The sequence below is a fragment of the Musca autumnalis genome, unplaced genomic scaffold (assembly GCF_047663935.1).
Source record: "Musca autumnalis isolate F117 unplaced genomic scaffold, ASM4766393v1 scaffold_2, whole genome shotgun sequence".
Lineage (NCBI taxonomy): Eukaryota > Metazoa > Arthropoda > Insecta > Diptera > Muscidae > Musca > Musca autumnalis.
The window spans coordinates 39,664,704-39,681,774 of record NW_027411755.1 but is presented as its reverse complement, the minus strand read 5'-3'; the positions used below and the strand labels follow the sequence as shown (position 1 = coordinate 39,681,774).

At 36.5% G+C, this 17,071-nt stretch overlaps 2 protein-coding genes across 2 annotated transcripts; one reads left to right on the top strand and one right to left on the bottom strand.

The window, feature by feature from the left end:
• Position 1: 1 nt before the first annotated feature.
• LOC141393945 (eukaryotic peptide chain release factor subunit 1-like) lies at positions 2-7,530 on the top strand. Its single transcript, XM_073967587.1, has 3 exons — positions 2-49; positions 6,443-6,590; positions 6,669-7,530. The coding sequence occupies exons 1-3, from the start codon at positions 17-19 to the stop codon at positions 6,746-6,748; spliced, it is 261 nt and encodes an 86-aa protein (XP_073823688.1). The 5' UTR covers positions 2-16; the 3' UTR covers positions 6,749-7,530.
• A 4,580-nt stretch (positions 7,531-12,110) lies between these two features.
• LOC141392224 (angiopoietin-related protein 6-like) lies at positions 12,111-12,931 on the bottom strand. Its single transcript, XM_073965178.1, has 3 exons — positions 12,858-12,931; positions 12,372-12,785; positions 12,111-12,237 (listed from the first exon to the last, which is right to left on the bottom strand). The coding sequence occupies exons 1-3, from the start codon at positions 12,929-12,931 to the stop codon at positions 12,111-12,113; spliced, it is 615 nt and encodes a 204-aa protein (XP_073821279.1).
• Positions 12,932-17,071: the final 4,140 nt, after the last annotated feature.

Below are 17,071 nucleotides of genomic sequence, written 5' to 3'. Positions count from 1 at the left end.
TTTAATCGGTTATTTAATGTTAATATTTCCATGGCGGAGGAGTATTACGGTGAAGTATTACCATTTTGTAGTATATACATATGTATAAAAATTAGATGTAAACTCCTGCAAAGGATCTTTTATAAATATATAAAAGTTCCTTTAAAGGAGCCTTATTTAGATAAAATCCTCTTTCCGATGGGTCTGCTTTCTAAGTCACTTTAATTGTGTCTTCTAGACATAGAAACTTTTTCAAATGGGCCTTCTATAGATGGAAGCGCGTATAAAGGGACCTAGAAAGGAGCCATCATTAAATAAAATCCCCTTCAGATAGGTCCTTAATAAACAGAATTAACTACAAATGAGCTTCTGAAAGAAAGGGTGCTTTTATAGACGTATTCTGAAAGAAAGGCTGCTTCTATAGACCCTTTCTGAATGAAAGGGTACCTCTATTGACTCTTTCTGAATTAAAGGGTGCTTCTATAGACCCTTTCTGAATGAAAGGTTGTTTTTATAGACCCTTTCTGAATGAAAGGCTGCTTCTATAAACCCTTTCAGAATGAAAGGGGGCTTCTATAAAATCTTTCTGAATGAAAGGGTGCTCCTATAAACCCCTTCTGAATGAAAGGGTGCTTCTATAAATCCTTTTTGAATGAAAGGGTGTTTCTATAAATCCTTTCTGAATGAAAGGGTGTTTCTGTAAACCCTTTCTGAATGAAAGGGTACTTCTATAGATCCTTTCTGAAAGAAAGGTTGCTTCTATAGATCCTTTCTGAAAGAAAAGGTACTTCTATAGATCCTTTCTGAAAGAAAAGGTACTTCTATAGATCTTTTCTAAAAGAAAGCGTATTTCTATTGATCCTTTCTGAAAGAAAGGGTACTTCTATAGATCCTTTCTGAAAGAAAGGGTACTTCTATAGATCCTTTTTGAAAGAAAGGGTACTTCTATAGATCCTTTCTGAAAGAAAGGGTACTTCTTTAGATCCTTTCTAAAAGAAAGGGTACTTCTATAGATCCTTTTTCATAGAAAGGGTACTTCTATAGATCCTTTCTGAAAGAAAGGATACTTCTATAGATCTTTTCTGAAAGAAAAGGTACTTCTATAGATCCTTTCTGAAAGAAAGGGTACTTCTATCGATCCTTTCTGAAAGAAAGGGTACTTCTATCGATCCTTTCTGAAAGAAAGGGTATCCTTTCTGAAAGAAAGGGTACTTCTATAGATCCTTTCTGAAAGAAAGAGTACTTCTATAGATCCTTTCTGAAAGAAAGGGTACTTCTATAGATCCTTTCTGAAAGAAAGGGTATCCTTTCTGAAAGAAAGGGTACTTCTATAGATCCTTTCTGAAAGAAAGGGTACTTCTATAGATCTTTTCTGAAAGAAAGGGTACATCTATAGATCCTTTCTGAAAGAAAGGGTACTTCTATAGATCCTTTCTGAAAGAAAGGGTACATCTATAGATCCTTTCTGAAAGAAAGGGTACTTCTATAGATCCTTTCTAAAAGAAAGGGTACTTCTACAGATCCTTTCTGAAAGAAAGGGTACTTCTATAGATCCTTTCTGAAAGAAAGGCTACTTCTATAGATCCTTTCTGAAAGAAAGTGTACTTCTATAGATCCTTTCTGAAAGAAACGGTGCTTCTATATATCCTTTCTGAAAGAAAGGGTACGTCTATAGATCCTTTCTGAAAGAATGGGTACTTCTATAGATCCTTTCTTAAAGAAAGGGTACTTCTATAGATCTTTCTGAAAGAAAGAGTACTTCTATAGATCCTTTCTGAAAGAAAGGGTACTTCTATAGATCCTTTCTGAAAGAAAGGGTACTTCTATAGATCCTTTTTGAAAGAAAGGTTACTTCTATAGATCCTTTCTGAAAGAAAGGGTACTTCTTTAGATCCTTTCTAAAAGAAAGGGTACTTCTATAGATCCTTTTTCATAGAAAGGGTACTTCTATAGTACCTTTTTCATAGAAAGGGTACTTCTATAGACCCTTTCTGAAAGAAAGGGTACTTCTGTAGATCCTTTCTGAAAGAAAGGGTACTTCTGTAGATCCTTTATGAAAGAAAGGATACTTCTGTAGATCCTTTCTGAAAGAAAGGGTACTTCTGTAGATCCTTTCTGAAAGAAAGGGTACTTCTGTAGGTCCTTTCTGAAAGAAAGGGTACTTCTGTAGATCCTTTCTGAAAGAAAGGGTACTTCTGTAGATCCTTTCTGAAAGAAAGGGTACTTCTGTAGATCCTTTCTGAAAGAAAGGGTACTTCCGTAGATCCTTTCTGAAAGAAAGGGTACTTCTGTAGATCCTTTCTGAAAGAAAGGGTACTTCTGTAGATCCTTTCTGAAAGAAAGGGTACTTCTGTAAATCCTTTCTGAAAGAAAGGTACTTCTGTAGATTCTTTCTGAAAGAAAGGGTAAATCTATAGAGGGTACTTCTATAGATCCTTTTTGAAAGAAATTCCCTTTAAATACGAACTTCTACAGATACATAGATGTCACTGCAAAGGTTTCTTCTATTGAGAGAATCTACCTCTAATGGGTCTTTTATAGACAGAAGTTCCTTCAAAGCAGCCTTTCAATGGGTCTGTTATAGACTATAGCTCGTTTTAAGGGATCTTTTTAGAGAGAGGTACCTTCAAAGGTGTCTTCATTGACAGAAGCTGACTCTAATGGGGCTTCCATAGCTGAGTCCCTTCAAAAGAAGCCTTCTTTAGATAAAATACCCTTCCAATGGGTCTGCTATAGATAGAAGCTCGTGTGAAGGGTCCTGCTATAGTTAGAAGTCAATTCAAAGTGATATTCTATTGACATAAGTTCCTTCTAATAGGTCTTCTATAGGCAGAAGCCTCTTCAAAAGTGTCTTCTTTACATAAAATCCCTTTTCGAAGGGTCTGCTATAGGCAGAAGCTTGTTCTGAGGAAACTTCTACAGATAGTTGTCCCTGCAATGGGGCCTTATATTGACAGAAGCTGGTTCTAATGGGTTTTCTATATACAGAAATCTTTTCAAAGGAGCCTTCTTAAGTTAAAATACCCTTCCAATGGGTCTGCTATAGACAGAAACTCGTTTTTAATGACCTTCTATATGTATAAGTCCCTTCAAGGGTGTCTTCTTTTCATGACATCCCCTTTCGTTGGATCTGGTATAGACAGATGTTTGTTTTAAAGGGCCTTCTAAAGACAGAAGTCCCTTCAAATGAACCTTTTCTAGGTAAAATCCCTTTTCAATGGGTCTGCAATAGACGGAAGCTCCTTTCAAGGTACCTGTTATAGTTAAAAGTTCCCTCATAGCTCCTTCTAATGGGCCACCTTTAGAGAGAAGTCTCTTCAAAGAAGCCTTATTTACATAAAATCCCCTTTCAATGGGTTTGCTATAGGGACTTGCCATAGATAGATGTACCTTCAAAGTGATCATCTATTGACAGAAGTTTCTTCTAATGGGCGAAGTCCTATCAAAGGAACCTTTTTTAAATAATATATCGTGCCAATGGGTCTACAGAGTGAAGTTCGTTTTACGGGACCTTCTATAGATAGAAGTCCCTTCAAAGGGGTCTGCTTTTAAAGGGTCTTCTATGGACAGAAGTCCCTACATAGGAGCCTTCTTTATGTAAAATCCCCTTTCGATGGGTCTGCTATAGACAGAAGCTAGTTTTGAGGGATCTGCTGTAAATAGAATCCCTTTCAAAGTAATATTCTATTGACAGAAGATCTTTCTAAAGGCTCTATTATAGACAGAAGTCCCTTCAAGGGTGTCTTTTTTACATAAAATCTCCTTTCGATTAGTCTGCTGTAGACAGAAGCTCGTTTTAAGGGACCTTCTATAGATGAAAGTCCCTTCAAAGGAGTCGTATATTGACAGAAGCTACTTCAAATGGATCTTCTAGAGACAGAAGTCCCTTTCTTTAGATAAAATCCCAATCTCATTGGGTCTGCTCGTTTTAAGGGAACTTCTATAGATATAAGTCCCTTTAAAGAGATCTTCTATTGACAGAAGCTTCTCTTAATTGACGTTCTATAGAAAAAAGCCCCTTCAAAGGTGTCTTCTTTACATAAAATACCCTACGAATGGGTTTGCTTTAGGCAGAAGCTTCTTTTAAGGGACATGCGTAGTTAGAAGTTCCATCAAAGGCGTCTTCTAGAGACAGAAGTCCTTTCAAATGGATCTTCTATAGATAAAAGCGCCTTCAAAATACCATTTATGAGTAGAAGTCCCTCGAATGAAGTCTTCTGTAAACAGAAGTTCCTTCTAAGGAGCTTTCTTTGCATAAAATCCCTTCCAATCTTTCTTCTGTGGATAGAAGCTCCTCTTAGATAGAAGTTCCTTCAAAATGGTCTTCTGGTGATAGAAGCCATTTCAAGTGGAGCTTCATAGATAGAAGCGCCTTTAACAGAGCCTTTTAGAGGTAGAAGTTCCATGAACGGAGCCTTCTTTTCATAAAATTCCCTTCAGTTGCGTCTGAAATAGAGTATTTAACTTAATTATTTATTGAAACTTGATATTTGCAGGTCTGAGGAGTATTACGGTAATGCATTACAGTTTTGGAGTGCAGGCAAAAATTAGGTATTACAGTAATTTGGATAGTTTATCATTTTTTTTTTCAAAGAAACGCCTTTACATTATCCTAGGACGTATCATCATTGCAGCATATTTCAAGGAACGATTTGAGCCCAACCAAGGTGACCAACTGATGCCAGAATGTTTCCATTTCTTTTCTTGCCTATAAACACCATTCAAATTTCTGGAAAATAAATATTAATAATAATTTTGAAAAAAATATATACAGTCGATCTTCCCTATAACGGGCAATTTTTCCCCAACAGCCACGTTATAGAGAAGTTTGACTGTACTTTTATTCCAAGTCCCAATGCTTACCCCCGATAACACTCAATGCCATGATACCACCAACCGCCTTCAAAAGTTTGGGCACAATTCCTCACTTTTGGCTCCATGTTATTTCGATCGAATGTTGAAAAAGCTTTGCCATAATGAAAACGCATAGCATCCCCGGCATCGCCCTGATATGAACCCAACTCCACAATGGCATATTTTTCACTAGCATTACCAATGCGAAAACGATCATAGTAGGCATAACGTTTGTGTCTTTTAAAACTCTCCAAAATAATTAACAGCTCTTGCGGTGGCCCCTGACTGGTAAGGGCATGTAAACGTTTAAGGCCCACAAAGAAATCACCTGCTGGATCACCAAAACCCATTTCATATTCTTGCCAATTACGATTGAAATGAATGGAACCATCACAGCGGCGTAAGATATATGTCCATGGTTGACTATCGGGAAGGGAAGAATTTATAAACGGTCTTTGTTATTGTTATTATATTCGATTTTTTTGAAAACATACCTTAGATTGTTATTCACTGCCCTCTGTGGGATCATTTCGGGAGTTTTTCTGGATTGGATGCTGAAAAATATCACTTTTTAAATTTTACAAAATTCAGCAACAGTTAACAACATTTGTATACCTTTCATTCTGTATGGACTGTAGTTTTAGCTGCAAGTTTTTCAGATCCCTTTCAAAAGTCTGTTGTCTGAAACCAAAGGATATACATACATATATAATAGACCATAGTAATGAACACAACTAAGGCACCTTCTATAGATAGAAATCCCTTCAAAGTGGTCTTCTAGAGATAGAAGCTCTTTCAAATGTGCCCTCAATAGATAGGAACTTTTATAGGTCTTTACATAAAATTCACTTCCAGTGCGACCTCTATAGAAGTCCCTTCAAAAGAGCCCTCTTTAGATAAAAACACCTTTCAATGGGTCTACTATAGACGGAAGCTCCTTTTAACCGACCTTCTTCAGATAGAAGTTCAAATGGGTATTCTATAGGGAGAAGCACATTCGAATAGACCTTCTATAGACAAAAGTCCCTTCAAAAAAAATTAAAATCGCCTTTCAATGGGTCTGCTATAGACAGAAGCTCCTGCCATGAGACCTTCTATAGATAGAAGTCCCCTTAAGAGGCGTTCTATATAATGAACTCTTTCCAATGGATCTTCAATAGGTATACGCGCCTTCAAGGGTATATTCTATAGATAGATGTCCTTAAAAGGGTCCTTTTTCACAAAAAATCCCCTTAAATGAGACTTTTATATAATAAATGCCTTCAAGATAAAATGTCCTTCTAATGTCATAGACAGAAGATCATTCTAAGGGACCTTTTGTAGATAGAAGTCCCTTCAAAATGATATTCTATTTACAGAAGCTCCTTTAAATTGCTCTTCTATAGATAGAACTAACTTCAAAGGAGCCTTATATAGATAATATGCCCTTCCAATGGGACTAATATAGATATCAGCTCCTTTCAAGGGTCCTTCTACCGATAGAAGTCCCTTCAAAGGGGTCTTAAATGGAAAGAAGTTCCTTCATACGGGTCGTCTATAGATAAAACTACCTCCAAAGAGGTATGCCTGCCTTTTTTATAATTTCCATATCTCTTTTCTTCCCTTACAGACTGGTGTTGAAATGGAACTTATAGAATCCCAGCCCCTATTGGAATGGCTGGCGAACAATTATAAAATGTTTGGGGCCACATTGGAAATAATCACTGACAAATCCCAAGAGGGTAGTCAATTTGTGCGTGGTTTTGGCGGTATTGGTGGTAAGTATAGCTCATTTCTATAGCTTTATATGACCATTAATACATTCTCTCTCTCTCTCTCTTCCTTCTCATATCCAGGAATCTTACGATATAAAGTTGATTTTCAATCATTACAAGCCGATGAACCATTGGAAGATGTTGATCTTGACGATTATTAAATCTGTTAATACCATATTTATTATGACGAAGAAGAAGATAATGATTACGATGATAATGACAAAAAAAAACGAAAAGAAAGCAGCTTGTTTGATTAACTTTATGATATCTTGCAGTCCAATAATTCATGTAAAAAAGAAACAAAGAAAAAAGATGAAATTTTGATCATTACAAATCACCATCACCATGGGAAAAGGAACAGCAGTCGATCGTTCGTTTTGCTGTTCCACACTAATTTTATGTTTTATGTATAGCGCAAATACTGCCTCTAAATCTCGAACAATGAGTATTAAATGAAGACCACCATCATCACCACAACAACAACAACCAAATAAAGCCAGAATAATCAACAACAGCAGAAGCAGTTATTAATAGCGGGAACGACATTTTGCTATTGAGTGAACACTACACTAAATTAAATGAGATACTGGAGAACAAAATGTATGTATTTGAGGATTGATGGAATAGAATTTTGAAATGGCAAGGACTTCTATCAAATGTCAAATAATTCAATAGGAACTCGACTTCTAAAGGCCTATGTGAGTTCTGATAGCATTCTTTTCCTGTGAATTTATGAAAACTCGATTCCATCCAGTAACACCTTTTTCACAAAATTCTCTAAACGTTGTGTTCCTCCAATAGCAGAGTGAAAAAATATATTTGCCCCTGGCATTTCATAAAAGTTTGCTACCGTGGGACTGCTGTCATTTTAACATTTCTACCAAAAGAACAGCTGTTTAAAATATTGAAATAAATTGGAAAATATTTGCAAGAGAATATTTAATTTAATCGGTTATTTAATGTTAATATTTCCATGGCGGAGGAGTATTACGGTGAAGTATTACCATTTTGTAGTATATACATATGTATAAAAATTAGATGTAAACTCCTGCAAAGGATCTTTTATAAATATATAAAAGTTCCTTTAAAGGAGCCTTCTTTAGATAAAATCCTCTTTCCGATGGGTCTGCTTTCTAAGTCACTTTAATTGTGTCTTCTAGACATAGAAACTTTTTCAAATGGGCCTTCTATAGATGGAAGCGCGTATAAAGGGACCTAGAAAGGAGCCATCATTAAATAAAATCCCCTTCAGATAGGTCCTTAATAAACAGAATTAACTACAAATGAGCTTCTGAAAGAAAGGGTGCTTTTATAGACGTATTCTGAAAGAAAGGCTGCTTCTATAGACCCTTTCTGAATGAAAGGGTACCTCTATTGACTCTTTCTGAATTAAAGGGTGCTTCTATAGACCCTTTCTGAATGAAAGGTTGTTTTTATAGACCCTTTCTGAATGAAAGGCTGCTTCTATAAACCCTTTCAGAATGAAAGGGGGCTTCTATAAAATCTTTCTGAATGAAAGGGTGCTCCTATAAACCCCTTCTGAATGAAAGGGTGCTTCTATAAATCCTTTTTGAATGAAAGGGTGTTTCTATAAATCCTTTCTGAATGAAAGGGTGTTTCTGTAAACCCTTTCTGAATGAAAGGGTACTTCTATAGATCCTTTCTGAAAGAAAGGTTGCTTCTATAGATCCTTTCTGAAAGAAAAGGTACTTCTATAGATCCTTTCTGAAAGAAAAGGTACTTCTATAGATCTTTTCTAAAAGAAAGCGTATTTCTATTGATCCTTTCTGAAAGAAAGGGTACTTCTATAGATCCTTTCTGAAAGAAAGGGTACTTCTATAGATCCTTTTTGAAAGAAAGGGTACTTCTATAGATCCTTTCTGAAAGAAAGGGTACTTCTTTAGATCCTTTCTAAAAGAAAGGGTACTTCTATAGATCCTTTTTCATAGAAAGGGTACTTCTATAGATCCTTTCTGAAAGAAAGGATACTTCTATAGATCTTTTCTGAAAGAAAAGGTACTTCTATAGATCCTTTCTGAAAGAAAGGGTACTTCTATCGATCCTTTCTGAAAGAAAGGGTACTTCTATCGATCCTTTCTGAAAGAAAGGGTATCCTTTCTGAAAGAAAGGGTACTTCTATAGATCCTTTCTGAAAGAAAGAGTACTTCTATAGATCCTTTCTGAAAGAAAGGGTACTTCTATAGATCCTTTCTGAAAGAAAGGGTATCCTTTCTGAAAGAAAGGGTACTTCTATAGATCCTTTCTGAAAGAAAGGGTACTTCTATAGATCTTTTCTGAAAGAAAGGGTACATCTATAGATCCTTTCTGAAAGAAAGGGTACTTCTATAGATCCTTTCTGAAAGAAAGGGTACATCTATAGATCCTTTCTGAAAGAAAGGGTACTTCTATAGATCCTTTCTAAAAGAAAGGGTACTTCTACAGATCCTTTCTGAAAGAAAGGGTACTTCTATAGATCCTTTCTGAAAGAAAGGCTACTTCTATAGATCCTTTCTGAAAGAAAGTGTACTTCTATAGATCCTTTCTGAAAGAAACGGTGCTTCTATATATCCTTTCTGAAAGAAAGGGTACGTCTATAGATCCTTTCTGAAAGAATGGGTACTTCTATAGATCCTTTCTTAAAGAAAGGGTACTTCTATAGATCTTTCTGAAAGAAAGAGTACTTCTATAGATCCTTTCTGAAAGAAAGGGTACTTCTATAGATCCTTTCTGAAAGAAAGGGTACTTCTATAGATCCTTTTTGAAAGAAAGGTTACTTCTATAGATCCTTTCTGAAAGAAAGGGTACTTCTTTAGATCCTTTCTAAAAGAAAGGGTACTTCTATAGATCCTTTTTCATAGAAAGGGTACTTCTATAGTACCTTTTTCATAGAAAGGGTACTTCTATAGACCCTTTCTGAAAGAAAGGGTACTTCTGTAGATCCTTTCTGAAAGAAAGGGTACTTCTGTAGATCCTTTATGAAAGAAAGGATACTTCTGTAGATCCTTTCTGAAAGAAAGGGTACTTCTGTAGATCCTTTCTGAAAGAAAGGGTACTTCTGTAGGTCCTTTCTGAAAGAAAGGGTACTTCTGTAGATCCTTTCTGAAAGAAAGGGTACTTCTGTAGATCCTTTCTGAAAGAAAGGGTACTTCTGTAGATCCTTTCTGAAAGAAAGGGTACTTCCGTAGATCCTTTCTGAAAGAAAGGGTACTTCTGTAGATCCTTTCTGAAAGAAAGGGTACTTCTGTAGATCCTTTCTGAAAGAAAGGGTACTTCTGTAAATCCTTTCTGAAAGAAAGGTACTTCTGTAGATTCTTTCTGAAAGAAAGGGTAAATCTATAGAGGGTACTTCTATAGATCCTTTTTGAAAGAAATTCCCTTTAAATACGAACTTCTACAGATACATAGATGTCACTGCAAAGGTTTCTTCTATTGAGAGAATCTACCTCTAATGGGTCTTTTATAGACAGAAGTTCCTTCAAAGCAGCCTTTCAATGGGTCTGTTATAGACTATAGCTCGTTTTAAGGGATCTTTTTAGAGAGAGGTACCTTCAAAGGTGTCTTCATTGACAGAAGCTGACTCTAATGGGGCTTCCATAGCTGAGTCCCTTCAAAAGAAGCCTTCTTTAGATAAAATACCCTTCCAATGGGTCTGCTATAGATAGAAGCTCGTGTGAAGGGTCCTGCTATAGTTAGAAGTCAATTCAAAGTGATATTCTATTGACATAAGTTCCTTCTAATAGGTCTTCTATAGGCAGAAGCCTCTTCAAAAGTGTCTTCTTTACATAAAATCCCTTTTCGAAGGGTCTGCTATAGGCAGAAGCTTGTTCTGAGGAAACTTCTACAGATAGTTGTCCCTGCAATGGGGCCTTATATTGACAGAAGCTGGTTCTAATGGGTTTTCTATATACAGAAATCTTTTCAAAGGAGCCTTCTTAAGTTAAAATACCCTTCCAATGGGTCTGCTATAGACAGAAACTCGTTTTTAATGACCTTCTATATGTATAAGTCCCTTCAAGGGTGTCTTCTTTTCATGACATCCCCTTTCGTTGGATCTGGTATAGACAGATGTTTGTTTTAAAGGGCCTTCTAAAGACAGAAGTCCCTTCAAATGAACCTTTTCTAGGTAAAATCCCTTTTCAATGGGTCTGCAATAGACGGAAGCTCCTTTCAAGGTACCTGTTATAGTTAAAAGTTCCCTCATAGCTCCTTCTAATGGGCCACCTTTAGAGAGAAGTCTCTTCAAAGAAGCCTTATTTACATAAAATCCCCTTTCAATGGGTTTGCTATAGGGACTTGCCATAGATAGATGTACCTTCAAAGTGATCATCTATTGACAGAAGTTTCTTCTAATGGGCGAAGTCCTATCAAAGGAACCTTTTTTAAATAATATATCGTGCCAATGGGTCTATAGAGTGAAGTTCGTTTTACGGGACCTTCTATAGATAGAAGTCCCTTCAAAGGGGTCTGCTTTTAAAGGGTCTTCTATGGACAGAAGTCCCTACATAGGAGCCTTCTTTATGTAAAATCCCCTTTCGATGGGTCTGCTATAGACAGAAGCTAGTTTTGAGGGATCTGCTGTAAATAGAATCCCTTTCAAAGTAATATTCTATTGACAGAAGATCTTTCTAAAGGCTCTATTATAGACAGAAGTCCCTTCAAGGGTGTCTTTTTTACATAAAATCTCCTTTCGATTAGTCTGCTGTAGACAGAAGCTCGTTTTAAGGGACCTTCTATAGATGAAAGTCCCTTCAAAGGAGTCGTATATTGACAGAAGCTACTTCAAATGGATCTTCTAGAGACAGAAGTCCCTTTCTTTAGATAAAATCCCAATCTCATTGGGTCTGCTCGTTTTAAGGGAACTTCTATAGATATAAGTCCCTTTAAAGAGATCTTCTATTGACAGAAGCTTCTCTTAATTGACGTTCTATAGAAAAAAGCCCCTTCAAAGGTGTCTTCTTTACATAAAATACCCTACGAATGGGTTTGCTTTAGGCAGAAGCTTCTTTTAAGGGACATGCGTAGTTAGAAGTTCCATCAAAGGCGTCTTCTAGAGACAGAAGTCCTTTCAAATGGATCTTCTATAGATAAAAGCGCCTTCAAAATACCATTTATGAGTAGAAGTCCCTCGAATGAAGTCTTCTGTAAACAGAAGTTCCTTCTAAGGAGCTTTCTTTGCATAAAATCCCTTCCAATCTTTCTTCTGTGGATAGAAGCTCCTCTTAGATAGAAGTTCCTTCAAAATGGTCTTCTGGTGATAGAAGCCATTTCAAGTGGAGCTTCATAGATAGAAGCGCCTTTAACAGAGCCTTTTAGAGGTAGAAGTTCCATGAACGGAGCCTTCTTTTCATAAAATTCCCTTCAGTTGCGTCTGAAATAGAGTATTTAACTTAATTATTTATTGAAACTTGATATTTGCAGGTCTGAGGAGTATTACGGTAATGCATTACAGTTTTGGAGTGCAGGCAAAAATTAGGTATTACAGTAATTTGGATAGTTTATCATTTTTTTTTCAAAGAAACGCCTTTACATTATCCTAGGACGTATCATCATTGCAGCATATTTCAAGGAACGATTTGAGCCCAACCAAGGTGACCAACTGATGCCAGAATGTTTCCATTTCTTTTCTTGCCTATAAACACCATTCAAATTTCTGGAAAATAAATATTAATAATAATTTTGAAAAAAATATATACAGTCGATCTTCCCTATAACGGGCAATTTTTCCCCAACAGCCACGTTATAGAGAAGTTTGACTGTACTTTTATTCCAAGTCCCAATGCTTACCCCCGATAACACTCAATGCCATGATACCACCAACCGCCTTCAAAAGTTTGGGCACAATTCCTCACTTTTGGCTCCATGTTATTTCGATCGAATGTTGAAAAAGCTTTGCCATAATGAAAACGCATAGCATCCCCGGCATCGCCCTGATATGAACCCAACTCCACAATGGCATATTTTTCACTAGCATTACCAATGCGAAAACGATCATAGTAGGCATAACGTTTGTGTCTTTTAAAACTCTCCAAAATAATTAACAGCTCTTGCGGTGGCCCCTGACTGGTAAGGGCATGTAAACGTTTAAGGCCCACAAAGAAATCACCTGCTGGATCACCAAAACCCATTTCATATTCTTGCCAATTACGATTGAAATGAATGGAACCATCAGAGCGGCGTAAAATATATGTCCAAGTTTGACTGTATGGAAGGGGAAGTATTTATAAATGGTATTTGTTATTGTTATTATATTCGGTTTTTTTGAAAACATACCCAAGATTGTTATTCACTGCCCTCTGTGGGATCACATGGGGAGTTTTTCTTGATTGGATGCTGAAAAATATCATTTATTAAATTTTAAAAAAATTCAGCAACAGTTAACAACATTTGTATACCTTTCATTCTGTATGGACTGTAGTTTTAGCTGCAAGTTTTTCAGATCCCTTTCAAATGTCTGTTGTCTGAAACCAAAGGATATACATACATATATAATAGACCATAGTAATGAACACAACTAAGGCGCCTTCTATAGATAGAAGTTCCTTCAAAGGGGTCTTCTAGAGATGGAAGCTCTTTCAAATGAGTCTTCTATAGATAGGAACTTTTATAGGTACTTTACATAGGTCTTTACATAAAATTCACTTCCAGTGCGACCTCTATAGACAGAAGAAGTCCCTTCAAAAGAGCCATCTTTATATAAAAACCCTTTTCAATGGGTCTTCTATAGACACAAGCTCCTTTTAACCGACCTTCTTCAGATGGAAGTTCCTTCAAAGGGATCTTTCAATGGGTCTGCTATAGACGGAAGCTCCTTTTTACCCGATCTTCTTCAGATAAAAGTTCCTTCAAAGGGGTATTCTATTGAGATAAGCACATTCGAATAGATCTGCTTTCGCTTTAAAGTGGCCTTCTTTAGATAAAATCCCTTTTCAATGGGTCTGATATAGACAGAAGCTTCTGTCATGAGACCTTCTATAGACAGAAATCCCATTAAGAGGTCTTCTATAAAAGGAACTTTTTTAAATGGATCTTCAATAGGTATATGCGCCTTCAAAGGAATAGAAATATTTTATAGAGAGAAGTCCTTGAAAGGATTTTTTAAAATAAATCCCCTTAAATGAGACTCTAAGGGAGCCTTCTTTAGATAAAATATCCTTCCAATGTTATAGACAGAAGATCATTCTAGGGGACCTTTTATAAATAGAAGGCCCATCAAAGTGGTCTTCTATTTACAGAAGCTCCTTTAAATGGGTCTTCTATAGATAGAACGAACATCAAAGGTGCCTTCTATAGACAAAATTGGACTAATATAGATATCAGCTCATCGGTTAGCCCTATCTATAGAAGACCCATTTAAAGGAGTTTCTGTAAATAAAATACCCCTTTGAAGGGACTTCTATCTATAGGTCCCTTAAAAGGGGTATTAAATGAACCTTCACACGGGTCTTCTATATATAAAACTACCTTCAAAGGAGGTAGATAAAATCCCTTTCCAATAGGTCTACCTGCTTATTTATAAGCTCTTTCAAATGAGTCTTCTATAGATAGGAGCGCCTTTAAAGGGAACTGTTATAGGTACTTTACATAGGTCTTCACATAAAATTCACTTCCAGTGCGTCTTCTATAGGCAGAAGTAAGTCCCTTCAGATGAGCCCTCTTTAGATAAAAACCCTTTTCAATGGGTCTTCTATAGACACAAGCTCCTTTTAACCGACCTTCTTCAGATGGAAGTTCCTTCAAAGGGATCTTCTATAAGGAGAAGCTCATTCCAATAGATCTTCTATAAAAAATCCCTTCAAAGAGGCTTTCTTTAGATAAAAGCCCCTTTCAATGGGTCTGCTATAGACAGAAGCTCATGCATTAGACATTCTATAGATAGAAATCCCTTTAAGATGTCTTCTATAAAAGGAACATTTTCAAATGGATCTTCAATATGTATATGCGCCTTCAAGGGTATATTCTATAGATAGATGTCCTTAAAAGGGTCTTTTTTAGACAAAGTCCCCTTAAATGAGACTTTTATATAACAAATCCCTTCAAGGAACCTCATTTGGATAAAACATCCTTCAAATGTCATAGACAGAAGATCATTCTAAGGGACCTTTTATAGATAGAAGTCCCTTCAAAGTGATCTTCTATTTACAGAAGCTCGCTTAAATGACTCTTCTATAGATAGAACTAACTTCAAAGGAGCCTTATATAGATAATATGCCCTTCCAATGGGACTAATATAGATATCAGCTCCTTTCAAGGGTCATTCTACAGATAGAAGTCCCTTCAAAGGGGTCTTAAATGGACAGAAGTTCCTTCACACGGGTCTGCTATAGATAAAACTACCTCCAAAGAAGCCTACCTCCAAAGGAGTCCCTTTAGGAGGTGTTCTATACAATGAACTCTTTCAAATGGACCTTCAAAGGTATATTCTATAGATATAAGTCCTTAAAAGGGCCCTTTTTTACACAAAATCCCTTTAAATGAGACTTTTATATAATAAATCCTTTGAAGGAACCTCTTTTCTAAGGGACCTTTTATAGATAGAAGTCCCTTCAAAGCGATCTACTATTTACAGAAGCTTCTTTAAATTGTTCTTCTATAGATAGAACTAACTTCAAAGGAGCCTTGTATAGATAAAATCTCCTTCCAATGGGACTAATATAGATATCAGCTCCTTTCAAGGGTCCTTCTACAGATAGAAGTCCCTTCAAAGGGGTCTTAAATGGAAAGAAGTTCCTTCATACGGGTCGTCTATAGATAAAACTACCTCCAAAGAAGCCTTCTTATGATAAGATCCTCCCAATGGATCTACCTGTTTATTTATAAGCTCTTTCAAATGGGTCTTTTATAGATAAAATTAACTTCAAAGGATACTTCTATAGATAAAATCCCCTTACAATGGTCTTCAAGTAGGTCTTCAATAAACAGAAGTCCCTTCAAAGTTACCTATTTTAGATAAAATCTCCTTTTAATGGGTTAGCTATATAGGGATTGAAGTCCCTTTAAAGTGATCTTCTATTGACAGAAGCTCCTTCTAATGGTTTTCTATAGACAAAAGTCCCTTAAAATAGTCTTCTTTAGATAAAATCCTTCTACGGATTGATGTCCCTTCAAAGTGGGGTTCTATTGACAGAAGCTCCTTCTAATGGTCTTCTATAGCCAAAGGCCCCTTAAAGTAGCCTTGCTTAGATAAAATCCTTCTACGGATTGATGTACCTTCAAAGTGGCGTTCTATTAACAGAAGCTTCTGCTTATGGATCTTATATAGACAGAAATCCCTTCAAAGGAGCCTTCTTTAGAAATAAATGGATGTGTCTGCTATAAACAGAAGCTCCTTTAAAGGACCTTATATAGATAGAAGGGCCTTTAAAGTGGTTTCTATTTACAGAAGTTCCTTCTAATTGATCTTTTATATACAGAAGTCCCTACAGAGGAGCCAACTTTAGATAAAATCCCCTTTTAATGGCTTCGCTATAAAGATAACCTTTTTAAAGAGACGATCTGAAGATAGAAATCCCTTCAAAGTAGCCTTCTATTGACAGAAGCTCCTTCAAATTTGTCTTGTGTAGACAGAAGTCCTTTCAAATGAACCTTCTTCAGATCCCCTTTCGATGGGTCTGCTATAGACAGAAGCTCAATTTATGGGACCTTCTATAGATAGAAGTTCCTACAAAGGGGGCTTCTATTCACAGAAGCTCCGATTAATAGGTCTGCTATATATAAAATCCCCTTCCAATGGGTCTGCTACAGACCGAAGCTCTTTTTAAGGTACCTTCTACAGATAGAAACTATTCAAATTGGCCTTCTATTGACAGAAGCTAATTCTAATGGATCTTCTATAGAAAGAAGTCCTTTCAAATTAGCTTTGTCTAGAAAAAATACCCTTTCCGCGGGTCTGCTCCTCCTTTTAAGATAACTTCTATAGACAGAAGCTCCATCAGATGGGTCTTCTGTGGATAGAACTACATCAAATGACCCTTCTGACTTGTATAAACTGGAGCTCCTTCAAATGTGTCTTCTATAGGTAGAACTAATTTTAAAGGAGACTTCTTTCGACAAAATCCCCTTGCAATGGGTCTGCTGTAGATTGAAGCTCCTTTTAAGTGACCCTATAGAGATAGAAGTCCCTTCAAAGGGGTCTTCTTGAGATAGTAGCGCCTTAAAATGGACTTTTATATATAGAAGTCCCATCAAAGGATCTTTCTTTAGGTGAAATCCCTTTCAAATGGGTCTTCTTTAGAGAGAAGTCCTTTCAAAAGAGACTTGTTATCCGATAGGTATTATATAGATCGATGCCCCCTGGTTCTAGAATTGGAACTCTGTTTATATCATGAAGTTCTCTCCATGGGTCCTCTTTAGTGAGAAGTCCTTTCAATAGAGCCTTGTTAATATGAAATCCGATAGGTATTATATAGATAAAAGCCCCCTGGTTCTAAAATTACGCCTTTGTTTATATCATGAAGTTCTCTCCATATGTGCCTGGATGGGGGAAG